Source organism: Lepidothrix coronata, unplaced genomic scaffold (assembly GCF_001604755.1).
Source record: "Lepidothrix coronata isolate B3197 unplaced genomic scaffold, Lepidothrix_coronata-1.0 Scaffold96, whole genome shotgun sequence".
In the NCBI taxonomy this organism is placed as follows: domain Eukaryota; kingdom Metazoa; phylum Chordata; class Aves; order Passeriformes; family Pipridae; genus Lepidothrix; species Lepidothrix coronata.
Genome location: NW_016690276.1, coordinates 2,511,966 through 2,525,730, shown reverse-complemented (window position 1 = coordinate 2,525,730; position 13,765 = coordinate 2,511,966). Strand labels below are relative to the sequence as shown.

The window sequence follows — 13,765 nt, the reverse complement described above, 5'->3', positions numbered from 1 at the left end:
ACATTTCAATTACTTCTTCTTCACCCTTGTGGGAATTGCTCTTCTTGTGGCTATACCTTGGATATAACTCAGGGATCTGTGTCTGCCAGTAGGCTTTATATGTCCAGAGCTGCCTTAGCTCAAAGGCACCATCTGCCAAGGCCTCTGTTTCAGACTAGTCCTTGCCTAAGCTGTCTCATAGGAATTGGCATCTCCAGCCCGTGCTCTGCTGGACTGACCCCTGCGATCCTCACTGTGGCCTCCTCTCCAGTCCCACCTCCAGCTCAGTCCAGAGGAAAGCCACATGGAGCTTTCAGCATGAGAAGGGGAAAGCCCAGCCCAGGCATAGTGTGCTGCCATGGAGTGTCAGCACTGATTGTGGGGGCACCGTAACACCCCTGGGAAAGTTACTTCCACAAACTGAGTAAGTCAGAGGCCAGGTCACCAACACTTTCCTCTCCAAACAGCTTGTGGCCGCAGGAATCTGTCTCACGGATGAACACCTCTTGCAAGGCTGCTTTCCCAATGCGGAATTCCCAGTTATCCCAGGCCATGAAGGAGCTGGAATCGTGGAAAGCATTGGAGAAGGAGTGACCTCTGTGAAACCAGGTAACTGGCACACACACAAACACATGCCCAAGATTCAGCTCTCCAACAGGCAGCACCCTCAGGGTCTGCCTGGAGAGGGGCACCTAACAAGGGATGTGCATTATTCTAGGCGAAAAAGTAATCCCCCTTTGCCATCCTCAGTGTGGGGAATGCAGCTTCTGCCTGAATCCTGAATCCAATTACTGCCTGAAATCCCAGTGAGTTTGCTTCGACTTCCCCTACACCTACATGACGTTGGCTGTCTGACAAGTCTGACATCCCCCCATCAGTGTTTTAGTCAATGAAATACAAATGTTTGCACCTCCCTGCAGTTTCACTGAACCACAAAACCTGCTGCCTGACAAAACCACCCGGTTCACTTGCAAAGGGAAGCAGATCCACCACTTCCTGTGGGTCAGTACCTTTGCAGAATACACTGTGGTCCCAGAGTACGCCGTTGCCAAGATTGATCCTGCAGCACCTCTGGACAAAGTCTGTTTGCTCGGTTGTGGGTTTTCCACAGGCTATGGGGCTGCCATCAACACTGCCAAGGTTGGTGTTCAGGCGTGTCGAACACCCCAAGGCTGCCCTCACACCCGCACCAACCTCTCTCCTCCTTCTCCTCCTCCTCCTCCTCACGCTGGAGACTCACAGGGCCCTGTGCTGTGCAGGTAAAGCCAGGCTCCACCTGTGCCATCTTTGGCCTCGGAGGAGTTGGCCTCTCTGTTGTCATGGGCTGCAAGGCAGCTGGAGCTTCCCGCATCATTGCCGTGGATATCAACAAGGACAAGTTTGCCAAGGCCAAGCAGCTGGGAGCCACCGACTGCATCAACCCTCGAGACTGCCAGAAGCCCATCCAGGAGGTGCTCACTGAGATGACAGGACAGGGTGTGGACTACTCCTTTGAGGCCATTGGCCTCAAAGAAACCATGGTAGGTGGCATTTTGGCACGTGTCTTCCCTCTCAGATCATTCACAGGCTCCTGGGAAATTTTCCAGGGAAAAATTCACGCAGGTGGGAAATTCCTTGCCTGCTGCCTGCACTGCTGGGCACACCTTTGTGAGAGAAAGGCAGTCTGTTGGCTTGGGGAGAAAACAATGTATGGCTCTTAAAAATGGCCACGAACTATCCATGTCTCCTGCACAAGGGAGGATGTGTTTTCAGATGAGCAGGGAGGGCCAGATGACAGCTCAGAAAGAACACTTTCCTGACCAACTCGCCAGTGCTTTCTCTAACTCACCTCCCTGTCCCATCAGATTGCTGCCCTGGCCTCCTGCAATATGAACACTGGCATCTGTGTGATGATTGGGGAACTGGATGCTGGTTCAGAGATTTCCCTTGATCCTATGCTTCTGCTGACTGGGCGTGCATGGAAGGGGATCCTGGTTGGGGGTATGAAAGTTAATAGAAAAATTTAGAAATTTCAACCTCGGTAACTTCCTAATGCCCAAGGCACAGGTACCACCAGTGCACATGAATAACTCTGCTCTTGCCAATTAGTTTTCCCATCTGAGCAATGTCCTCAGGTACAGGACAAAAGATACTTTTTCTCACAGCCATAATTCAGTAAAGCTCTTGGTCATAATGGCTATTTCAGACTTGGCAATGTCTCAGAAGTGTCTTTGAGAGGGTTTTCAGAAGGAAAAGAACTAAAGAGGAGCACTGCATTTCCACTGTATTAATCATTAGCATTAAACATGCCAATAAACCTGTAACTCATTCATCAAGTACAACCCACACAGCAGTCTCCACTATCCCACTTCTCCCACAGAGAAGAGAATATCTCACAAGAGAGTGGCACCAGTACTGGTCTCTCAGTCCTGACCCTCACAGTAACACTCCCTTCCAAAACTGCATTTCTCCCATCATTCACTGTAGCTGCTTGCTCTTCTTTCTAGGCTGGAAGACGAGAGATTGTATGCCCAAACTAGTTTCCAGCTATTTGGAGAAGAAATTCAATTCAGACTTGCTGATCACGCACACGCTGCCCTTTGCTAAAGTGAACGAGGGATTTGAGTTGTTACGGGCAGGAAAAAGGTGAGACCCTGACTAGCAGGAGTGAGGCACAGCAAACAGCACCTCCTCCTAAAAGTCAAACAGCCCAAATGCTCTGGCAGGCAGAGCACACAACACTGTCTTCTCAAAAAGCACCTTAGTCTTTTGAGGAAGCAGGGCCCAGAGCCAGGTGTGGGGATGATCCTGCTCGTGTTTCAGCTCAACCGAGATCCTGCGGGCCCAGCATCGCACTGAGGCCAGCACCCCTAGAATACCTCCATATGTTCAGGGACTATTGGAAACAACAGGACTGGCGACAGACAGCAAAAAGGAAGGGCCATCCTTAGGGACAACAGCAAAAAGCCAGAGGAGGGAAGAATGTATCTTAAAGCAGCAACATCAGAGCTTTGGGGAGGGAAAAGGCCGTATCATGGTTGCCCCACTGCTGCACGTCTCATGCAGCTGAGTGAGGAAGAGGCTGGAGGGAAAGAAGGCAGCCAGTCCCCAGGCACACCTGATGACCCTGCTTCCTGCTCCTGAACCGCAGCACCAGTAAACCCTCCCTTCTCTTCCACTTTTCAGTATTCGCAGCGTCCTGCTCTTCTGAGGGACACAGCCATGGAAAGCTGAGAGGAGGCACCAGCCCAGCAGATGCTCTCCTGGCCCAGCCCCTTCTCAACCAGCCCCTCACCTGGTGGGGCACAAGGAGACGACAATAAGGAACTCGCCTATGCTGGTGTTGCTGCTGGTCCTCCCGTGCCCAGGCAAGACCCAGAAGCATCCCTCTTCTGACAAAACGCTTTTACCAATAAAGGGTTTCAGTCAAACTCGTCCCAGGCAGTGCACTCAATCAACAGAGGTCCCACGGGGCACGAGGAGCTCCTCCTCATCCCGCAGGCCCTTCCACCACACCCCTGGTCTCAGCAGTGAGCAGCTGCCTTTGCCCCTCCACTGCCACTGCCTCCCACCCTCACCCACCTCAGACAGCTCTGTCCCCAGCTCTGGCACACCTCTCTGTCCCCATCTCAGCTGGGTGAATGCTGCAGCCCCAACCAAAGTCCAGCAGGTAAATCACCGCTCCTGCTGCTGCTGCTGCTGCCGTTCTCTGGTCTCGCTTGCAGGCCCACAGTGTGTTCTGCTACTTGAAGTGATCCCCGCACCAAACCTGTCACTCCAGCACCTTTCAGCCTTTTCTAATAGGAGAGATACTCCCAGACCACTTATCATCTTTATGGCCCTTTGCTGGACAAATGTTCTTGTCATACTCTCCTTTAATATGACTTTATCTCTGTGAAGGGCAGTTTAGCAAAATCAAGGGAAGAAAACTTTCTAAATTTCTCTTCCGCATGAGGTCAGTTTCTATGGGGATTCCAAAAAAGCTACTGAGCCAAGCAATTAAACTAACACTTTCAAGGCCTGCCAAAGGAGAGCAGTGCCACTAAGCTGATAAACAGCCCACAGTGACAGGATTGCCCAAAGCCCTAATAGAACAGGAACATCTAAAGACTATAAGTGAATACTACATATATCCAGGTTCCTTATCACTGCTGGTTTGTGTTTGTGGGTTGGGTTTTTTTCTTTTCTTTAAAACAAACTTTCACATGGTTGATATTCTTTGTTGCAGCAATCAAACTGTCCTTGTTTTTTAAGGATTAATCTCAATTTTTGAAGATTCTTACTTGAACTTAAACCTTATTTTTGGCTGGTCTTACTATTTAACAAAATTATTTAATATTTAATAAATTTGTATTAAGAATGAATGTGTATTTAACAAAGTGCAGCTCACACAAATATGGGATGGTTAGCATTGAAAAGAAATAAGGGACAGTAACTAGCACTATACTATTTGAAGCATATTATATAAAGCAGGAGATAACTTTCTTATTATTGTGTAACTCTTATACATGCATACATGGATGTGGTTTCATTTTGGAAAATGCTGTTGTACTTTTAATATATTTCCAGGACCAACTTCCATAGAATATTACAGTACAACAATGCAAAATCTTCCCCAGAGAACAAGATTATCACTCCAAGCCGGTCATTCTGCCAAATGGACCCTTCTTTTGGTGCTGAATATTGGACCCATAAAACTATAATGCCTTTTGACCTCTTTTAGGCAACTCTTATCCCAGCCCATAGCCCTTTGAACTTTTGGAAACCCCTCAGCACAATCAGCAATTACACAGCATATCATAAACGCACAAACAAGCGTTCAAAGGTTAACAAATCCCATGCTCTCTGCCAAATTATAATAACTGCACATATCGCTTTGCCATTACATAAGCTACCCATAATTCTCTTAATTACTTTTTAAACATAAAACTATAAGACTGCAGGTAAGGAGATAACACCAAAATAAATCAATAAATGTTAATTAATTGAGTTCTAGCACTTACCTACTGAGAAAACACTACAAGAAGTTTCTTCCAATAAGCAATGTTTCCCTAACATTGCACATGCATCTTCAGAGTCTTAATTTTATGAGTGACAAAGTCTCAAAAAAAGCAATCAATTAGCCGAGTGTGTAATATGTGTGTAATATGTGTATATTTGTGTAATAAATATAAACACATATAAATAGATCTGTGCAGGATCGGCACCAAAAACAAAAATCCTTTTTTGAAAAAAATGCTAAAACTAGATGATACAAAATTGGATCGCTATAAAATAACTCTGCCTTAGGACAACTGTAACTTGCACTTTTATCACTTATTTTGCACTGTTGCTACACGAGCTCTGTCGCTATAGCAGGGCCACCTGGTGGCCACCTGTCCCTGCTGTCTGGGTATGCTGTCCCACCGGCTTCTGAACATGCTGGAAGAGCTGGATTTCTGCACGGCTGGAGCCCCCTCCTGTAGCACACACCCGTGGCCGAGGTTCATCCAGCTCACAGCGGGCTGTGAGGGCACACTCGCGGGCAGCTCGCAGTCCCGCACGCCGCCCTGCCACCCTCATTCCTAAGCTCTGCTCCCAGCTGCCACACAACGGGTGCCACGAGGAAGCTGTTCAGCTGCCCTTGCCTCGAGCCAGCAGATGTGTTACTGCATAACCCTTTCCCCCTTTTTATCTTTCAAATTTTCCTTGCATTAGTATAATACTAACATATGAGAATCAGCATATATTAGATCACCTTTTTTGCGTTTTATTTGATTTTCAATGAGAATATTTAATCACAAAACTCCCCAAATTACTTATGTCCGTATCTAAAATATTAAAAATCTTTCAGTATCCCAGCTTCATGTGTTTACTGCAAAAATGTCATGGTCATTTTCACACTTATTTTGAATTCGTCTAATTAATATGGGCCTTTGTTTTGAAATGTTATTTTACTCCATTATACAGAATGATACTAGGGTTAATTAGCGACATTATTCCTAAAGTTTTTCCCTTGGAACCAATCATTTCTTGAATTACCAGATAATATTTTAAATTTATATTTGTGTTTACAAAACCAGAGTATTTTAATTACCTAAGAATTATCCAAGAAAATATCAACCAACTTTGAGCATTTTTGGACTTAGTCTCCCACTGCATCAAGAGAGGTTTAGGTTGGACTTTAGGATTAATTTCTTTACAGAAATGGTGATTAAACATTGAAATGGCTGCCCAGGGAGGCAGTGGAGTCACCAGCCCTGGAGGTGTTTAAGAAAAGACTGGACATGGCATGTAGTGCCATGGTCTAGTTGACAGGGTGGTGTTCAGTCATAGGTTGGTCTCAACGATCTCAGAGGTCTTTTCCAATCTAATTTATTTTGTAATTCTAAATTAAAATAATTTTGATTTTTTAAATGTTTCCCTTTTTCAACTAGCTATATTTATACTTTACAAAAATAAATTTATGCTGACGTGAAGAATGAAAAGATTTCTAATTATTTTTTTTATGCTATGCAAGTATTATCCTCTGATACTTCACAGGAAAATCTAGGAAACGTAAATCAGAATTCAAAATGCTGGTTTTGAGAAACAGACAACATCCTCCAAGCAAGAACATGATTGCCAGGGCTCTCTCCTACATGTGGTCTCACAGTGCTTCTAAGCCCTCCTTTTTTCTCAATTCAAATTGATATTCCCAATTAGCACCTAACATCTGCTAGAACAACACCAGAACCAACCCAGTGTAAAATCCAGAGCAGCACTGGGAGCCCTCACCTACAGAACTTATGTACATAAACCTGAAACACACATGACAAAGCATAAATAGTTCAGTCAAGAGCACAGAATGGTAACTTGATTTAAGTGAATGGTGCTGAGAACAGAAAGAAACTTGCAAAACCACTTCCTGTGTCCAGGGGCTTCCAATAGTACACAGCAACACTGGAGGCAGCATTACAAAACTGCAAAGGAAAGAAAAATGAAAAGCAACCCCTTTAATTGCTGAAATTGGACAGTGAGCATTAAGGAGTTATGATTTATGTATCTGTCCCTATGCCTACCAAAATCAGTGCCTGCAATTTCCAGAATGTCAAAGATACTAACAAAAGCAGAGCACCTGCAGAGTTCAGCTAAACGTAAAATGCTTGGAGACTTTTTGGAAGCACTGACAAACCAGGTGTGGCCAAGAGCACAAAATTCACAGGAGAGGCTGGCAGAACTCTATTTAACCAAGGACATGGACAAGGCCTGCTATGATTTCAACAACAAGGATTTGGTGGTAGCCCATGAACACAAACTGAAGAAGCCACTGGAAGCCTTAAGAAGGCCATTGGATAGATAGCCTGATCACACATCCTTTCATTCCTTCTCAACGTCTTTCACCATATGCGAAACCTATATAATACTCTCATTGCCCAAATTACATTCCACCTAAGTGTCAGCTTTCCTGAGCCTACAGATTTAGTCTGTAATTTTAGTTATGTTATTAAACATTATGTTATTTTTATGTTATTTATTAAATGCTGTAGTTATGTCATGTTATTAAAGTTTAATTTTTCCCAAGCTGTTCCTATTGCCTAACTGTGGTATTTGCTAAGCTTTGTTAGTGTGTCACTGGAAAATAAAAATTCCATTTCTTACTGAGGGGGACTTAGTTACACTCTGCAATTCCTCAAGCACCACCACCTCTCAGGGAAAATCCCAAGAGTCCATTGCAGAACCATTCCCCTGATCTTACATGGCCATGTCTGCAGGCCTCACAAGAAGCCTTTCCTACCCTACCAGGAGAAAGAAGGTTCTTCAGAAAGTTAAACAACAGCGTGAGGAGTCTACCAATCCCATCTTGTATAAATAGCCCCTTTGCTTCAAAGGTTGGTGGATGCAATGTCAAGAGGCCCAGCCAAAACTTCCATCTCACTGCAGATCCCTTAGCCTGGCCTGGAAAGGGGCTGTCTTCACACAGTTGGAAACACACTGCTGCCCAGTAAAGCCTCCACCTCTGCAGTTTAGCCAGCTGAGAATAGATTTAGGTGCAAAGGACCTGCACTGGAGATATAGTCAGCTCCCACCTGTGTCCAGGTGAGATACAGGAGGTACCAAGCATCTCCAGAGTGGGACTGTCCCGCAGAAGCAAGGCAGGCACATGCACGCACGGCTGAGTTCCTCAGGGAATGGTGTAGGAGGGGTCCATGACCTTCCGTTACTCGGAAAGAATCTGGGCAACCTGGTGCCGGCAGGATCTGCAGACAAGGCCCGTTAGCCAGGACAACGGGCCTCTTCCCTCACAGGCAGAACAACATCCATCTGCCTGTGGGACTGAAGGGACCGGGATGTGAGACGCTGGTGCAGCCGCGAGAAGCCACAAAAGCAGCCACATCGCAATGCAACACTGCGGCCACCGTCAGGAAACACACGAATCTTCCTGGGGTCTGCGGGAAGAAAAACACTGCAACGGGAATGTGACCGGCCGCGGGCGCTCCAGCCCTGCGAGGGAGGGAGGGAGGGAAGGGACGGAGGAAAGGGAGAGAGAAAGGGAGAGAGAAAGGAAAAGGAAAAGGAAAAGGAAAAGGAAAAGGAAAAGGAAAAGGAAAAGGAAAAGGAAAAGGAAAAGGAAAAGGAAAAGGAAAAGGAAAAGGAAAAGGAAAAGGAAAAGGAAAAGGAAGGAAAGAAGTAAGGAAATGAAGGAAGGAAAGAAGCGAACTGAGGGAGGGAGGGGCCAGTTCCTTCGACCGCCCCGGGGAGAGAGGCGGGAGAGAGGGAGGCGGGCTCCCTTTCCCCTTCCGGCGGGAGGCCGAGCGGTGCGCGATGGCGAGTGGGGTAAGGAGGGTCTGCGTTCCGTGGTGGGAATGTCGCCCGGGGTCCCGCGGGGGTTCCCGCGGGGGTTCCCGCGGGGGTTCCCGCGCAGGGCAGGATGAGGCGGGCGAGCCCTGCTCTGCCCTCCCTGCCGGTGCCCGGCCGTGCCGGGGGGCTGCCCTCGGCCGGGGATGCGGGCCCTGCCCGCCCTGTCCGCCCTGTCCGCCTTGGCGCTGCCGCCAGCGGGAGCCGGGACACGGGAGGTGTCCCGGTGTCTCCGCGCTCCCGCCCCCGCCTGTTTTGTGGATGTGAGGGTCGCGGCGATGGAAGGACAAGCAGAAGACCTTGAGCTTGGCCTGGTTTCTTGTGGGCTTTGGGCAGATGTGACCGACTTGTGTCGTCGGAGGGGGTGCTTGCTCAGAAAGCCATTGCCTGGCAGGTTCGCTGCATTGCTCTGCGAACAGCGCGGTAGTCCAGACCTACTGCTAATCCTGCGCCTAATTCCTGCAGCTGCCCTGGGCCTGAGCGGGATGGGTGGCCTCGCTTGGCCGGACGCTCCCGGTGGTTTCGGAGCAGATGGGGCAGCTCGGTTTCGTCCCGAGTGAGAGAGCTGATCCTGTGTGTAGCTACAGGCAACTCAACAGCTGTGCTCCTGGACTAGTGTGTTAATAGAGAAGATGAAGAACTGCTGAAAGTTGGTGGTTTGGGTTTTTTTCCAGTTGTTGGCTTCAAGATTTTCAGCAAAGCAAAAGCAGAGAGATTTGAATAATGAGAGGGCAGAAGATGGGGCTTTCCTGATATCCACTCTGAGTAGTCCAGGGGCCTTTGTGGCTGTGTGAACTGACTGCAGTTTCAAAAGCTAGCTTCTTTAAAAGTTTCTGAATCAGAAGTTACTGTTTGAAAATGTGCTTCCAGATGTGTATTCTTGGTTTTAGGAAGATCAGAATTTATCCTGTAAGGAGACTGGTTTTCCTCCCCTCTTTAATTTCGCGTTTAACTAAGCTTGTGGAAATAACAATTTTAGGAATGCGCAGTCTCCTGTGCAAGAACAAGTGATGACTTAATGAGGGGAAGATGAGGGATGGATTGAAAACCAGTAAATGATTTACTGAATGATGGCTCCTCTTGCACTTTGTGCTTTGAATTTAGATTTTCTGGCAAAATCTTTGGTAGATTTAGAGATTATGACCGATTGCTCACACTGTGATTCCACAGTTGGTTACTTTGGCTTAATCTGTGCATTTTTGTAATATTTACCCTGGTAATAAAAAGCAGGAGAAGGAGATTTCATGTTTCTAGGTTAAAGGTGTTTGTGTCTAATCTAGACCCTGCTGGCTGTAGGAATGGATACCTGTTTTCTGTTACAAAGCTTTTAGGGCCTGCAGTATTTATTTTACCAAGTTTAAGCCAAGGTAAACATCTGCAATTCTGCTGTTACAGGTACACTGAGGATTTTAACTGGTTCTGGCAAAGTCTCATAATTGTTTGTTGTACAAGAAAAGTACAACAGAAAGTCATAGACTAGCCATTATTTTCTCCTGATCAGAGGTGCTGAATCAGACTTGCCAAGTGCAACAGGTGGTCTTGGCACTGTTATTTCTTCCAGACAGTGAAATTTCAAAAAGGCTGGGTGACTGTATATTTGGTCTTGGGAATTTGCATTAATCGCCTTTCAGTGATTCCATGGGAACACCACAGCTATTTTGAATGCACAGAATGTCATTTTCTTCTATTGGTTTATAGAGCATGTTATGAAACGCTTCATATTTCCAATAGCAATGGCCTAGACCTTGTTTAACTGGAAGAGAATCAGTGCAAGTCTCTGCTGTAACTGAATTATTCCAAAATACGTGCACACCATTCTGGAGTAGATTGCATTGCAAAGCAGTCTAGTCTGTGACAGCGTTCCTCGCGTCAGGTTTTATGTAGATGAGGTCTTGAATTTGATTTCACAACTCATCTGTGTGTCATTTAAGAAGCTATTCAGTACCATATTTGCTGAAAGATGTTCCTGTCAGAAAGCAAAATTCAGAGTATTTGATACACTGCCCACTTCATCCTGAAGGACAGACCTGGGGTCATCTTCATAAAACTGACCTCTAAGGGGACTCCAGATGCTTATCCTTTTAGCACCTGAATCTGTAATGCCTGCTGATTTTCTCAGTCAGTTGTGCATATGTACCTGTCAACAGAGTTTACAAATCCAGAAGCTCTGCTCTTTCATCCAGGCTCTGCACCGTTTGGCTTCAGAATCTTCCTGAGATGTTTGGTATGGTTGCAGAGCAGGATTTGTCACAGCAAGTGCCAAGAGCAGCAGATGAATACTTGCTAACAGTAAATCCATGCAGAGTTGTTAGTGCACAGTAACTCGCTGACAGGAGCCTTATAGCAAAGTTTCTCTGGTCCCTATGGATTATAGGAGGGCTCTGCTGCATGCACACACATCTCCTTGCCCAAATCCTGCTTGGAAACCATAAGAAATTCACTCTTGATGTGTGTCTTGGACCATTATGTGTCCTCCAGTTTCCTTTATAAATTTTCTTAACTTCGAACACTCTGTGCTTAAGGAATATATATGAAATGAATGCCAGTCTCTTACTTTAAATCAACATTTTTATTATGCATTATTACATTTATTATGCATTATATATTTATTATGCATAATCTTTGCATTCCTACTGCTCACTTCACTGCAGTATTTGAGTGTCTCCTAAGCACTCCCGGGCTTATAATATTTTTTCCTCAATAAGAGAATGACATCCAAATTTCAGATCTTGGTTTGCTCATTATTATTTAGCTTCCTGAAAGCAAAAGTGGGGCAATTAAACCTTTGTGTTGAAATTATGAATTTCAGATCTGGGACTCTTTCCAAAAGTAAGTAGTGTTTCTCTCATTTTCTCACTTGGCTGAACAAGAATTATTTTAAATGAACCATACAACAGATGTCCTATTTTCTGTTGTTGTTTTTGTCTTTTAGGTTATTAAATGCAAGGCTGCTGTTGCCTGGGGGGCAGGTAAACCTCTCTCTATTGAGGAGGTGGAGGTTGCTCCACCAAAAGCTCATGAAGTTCGTATCAAGGTAATTAAATCATTTGTTATCTATATGTATTGTATTTTGGGAGACTAAGTATTAAAGCTGAACAATTTGTTTGCCAACAGAAGAAATGTTGGATAGCATTAGTTCATTAGTATCTCAGCTGGCCTTACAAATAACAAAATTATAGTATTTAGATCTTTTGTTTGTGAAAAACACTTTTAATTTCTGCTGGTCTCACTTCACAGTCTGGTCTAAAGATAATGGCTAACCTTGGGGATCAATTCCAATTGTTACAGACCACGCTCCCACAAACATCTGAACTGGGAACATCTTTGATCTTGTTTGAAGGGCAGCAGCTTGTGAGTTGTTGCAGCTGTGTAACGTGCTGGATTTTACTTCAGTCAGGCCATAAGTTATGGCTGCTGAGCTGTGATTAGTCTCTTGGATTCCCAATACCCAAGTCTATGATTTCATTGGGATTTTCCAGTAGCCTATATCTGCCAAAAAGTATACATTAAGGGGAAACTTATTTCTGTGGAAAGGGTCTCTGCATGGTGCTTAAGACCATGGATTTATTTATTTTATTTAAAGTGGATTAATGCAGTACTGAGAGTTCTGTGTGGTCTCCCTGGTAATTTTACCTTTAAGAGACTAACTTAATTCAAATCTGAGATGCTAACCTACTTTGAGATGACATGGAGTACTGAGTTAAGAAACCACTTGTCATCTTTTACCCCTTTCAGTGTCAGAATTTAATTGATGGAAATTATAAAAATGTACTCTCATGTCTTCTTAAAAGTAAGAAAAAGTGCCTTGTCAAGAGTTGAAGGTATGTTGGCCATATTACCAGTGCTGCCAGAACTGGTAAATTTGACTTGGCTGTTGTTCTGAATTTCTGACCAAGTGGAATTACTTAGATCTGTGCTATTGTTCTGTTCTTCAAGGTGTCTCAGATTATAAATTTCTTCACAGATAGTTGCCACTGCTGTCTGTCACACTGATGCCTATACTCTGAGTGGTGCTGATCCCGAAGGATGTTTCCCTGTCATCTTGGGACATGAAGGAGCAGGAATTGTAGAGAGTGTTGGAGAAGGAGTAACAAAAGTAAAGAAGGGTAAGAAAATATCTTCTAAGTTTTCTGCCTTTCTTAAAAGTGTTACTTTATTTCAAGGCCAACTGTCAAATTGGGCCACTGAAATGCTGTATTGCAGGAGTTAATGTTTTATTCTGCAGTGTATGCCTGTGTGGATTCCTTTGTCTGTGAGATACAACACTAATCTATTTAATGTGCTCTTGGTTTAATGCTTGAAAGAGCCCAGCATATCAATTTCTTGCTCAAAATCATATCAATATGTAGTTAGAAGGCTGTTTTGTTTTTTTTTTCAAATGATAGTTCTTACCTGTTGGTTTAATAAAAGGCTTAAAGTGTTTATTCATGTTTTTTACGTTGATTTGGGGTTGTTTTGATTTATCGTAACATTTCTATTTGTTCTGGAATGATGAATTTCTGATAGGCTGTCTGCTCAGACATGATTGAAGTGGTTTATCTAACAGTCTGTAAATGATATCATTGTGTACTGTAAACAGTTTTTAATACACAAAGGTTTTAAGTGAATAGAAAGTCACATAAAAACATAATGACCATCAAGTAACTTAATTTTTTTCAGAATGCCTTACTTGACTCAATAACTACTCACATGATATTTTTTATCAGGGGACACTGTTATCCCTCTATATATCCCCCAGTGTGGAGAGTGCAAGTTCTGTAAAAATCCTAAAACAAACCTGTGCCAGAAGATAAGGTCTGTATGGCTTTTTTTATTTTTTTGACACACAATTTGTTTAGTGTGTACCTGTTTTAGTTACTGATAGTAATTGACAGGAGTTTTCTTTGAAGAATAATTCTGTTGATGCATCATTTAATGACTTGGAAAGTACGTCTTTTAGGAGTCAGTTATGCACTATTTTCATTCTTCCTTAATTTTTTTTTCTTTTCAA

At 44.4% G+C, this 13,765-nt stretch overlaps 2 protein-coding genes across 3 annotated transcripts in view; both read left to right on the top strand.

Moving 5' to 3' along the window:
* The window catches only part of LOC108500869 (alcohol dehydrogenase 1-like), a 4,348-nt gene extending 959 nt beyond the window's left edge, over positions 1 to 3,389 (top strand). Inside the window, exons 2-8 of the mRNA XM_017822213.1 lie at positions 409 to 588; positions 698 to 785; positions 900 to 1,119; positions 1,239 to 1,499; positions 1,824 to 1,959; positions 2,466 to 2,604; positions 3,145 to 3,389. Of these exons, the coding sequence (XP_017677702.1) occupies positions 409 to 588; positions 698 to 785; positions 900 to 1,119; positions 1,239 to 1,499; positions 1,824 to 1,959; positions 2,466 to 2,604; positions 3,145 to 3,169 (1,049 nt within the window). The 3' untranslated portion in view covers positions 3,170 to 3,389. The remainder of the gene's footprint in view (positions 1 to 408; positions 589 to 697; positions 786 to 899; positions 1,120 to 1,238; positions 1,500 to 1,823; positions 1,960 to 2,465; positions 2,605 to 3,144) is intronic.
* LOC108500887 (alcohol dehydrogenase class-3) overlaps positions 1 to 13,765 on the top strand; it is a 20,645-nt gene that overhangs the window by 1,627 nt on the left and 5,253 nt on the right. Inside the window, exons 1-4 of one of the 2 annotated variants that reach the window (XM_017822225.1) lie at positions 8,657 to 8,754; positions 11,708 to 11,809; positions 12,740 to 12,881; positions 13,482 to 13,569. In XM_017822225.1, the coding sequence (XP_017677714.1) occupies positions 8,743 to 8,754; positions 11,708 to 11,809; positions 12,740 to 12,881; positions 13,482 to 13,569 (344 nt within the window). In that variant the 5' untranslated portion in view covers positions 8,657 to 8,742. Of the gene's footprint in view, positions 1 to 8,656; positions 8,755 to 11,707; positions 11,810 to 12,739; positions 12,882 to 13,481; positions 13,570 to 13,765 lie in introns of those variants that run through there. The other variant, XM_017822224.1, reaches the window with a different exon arrangement.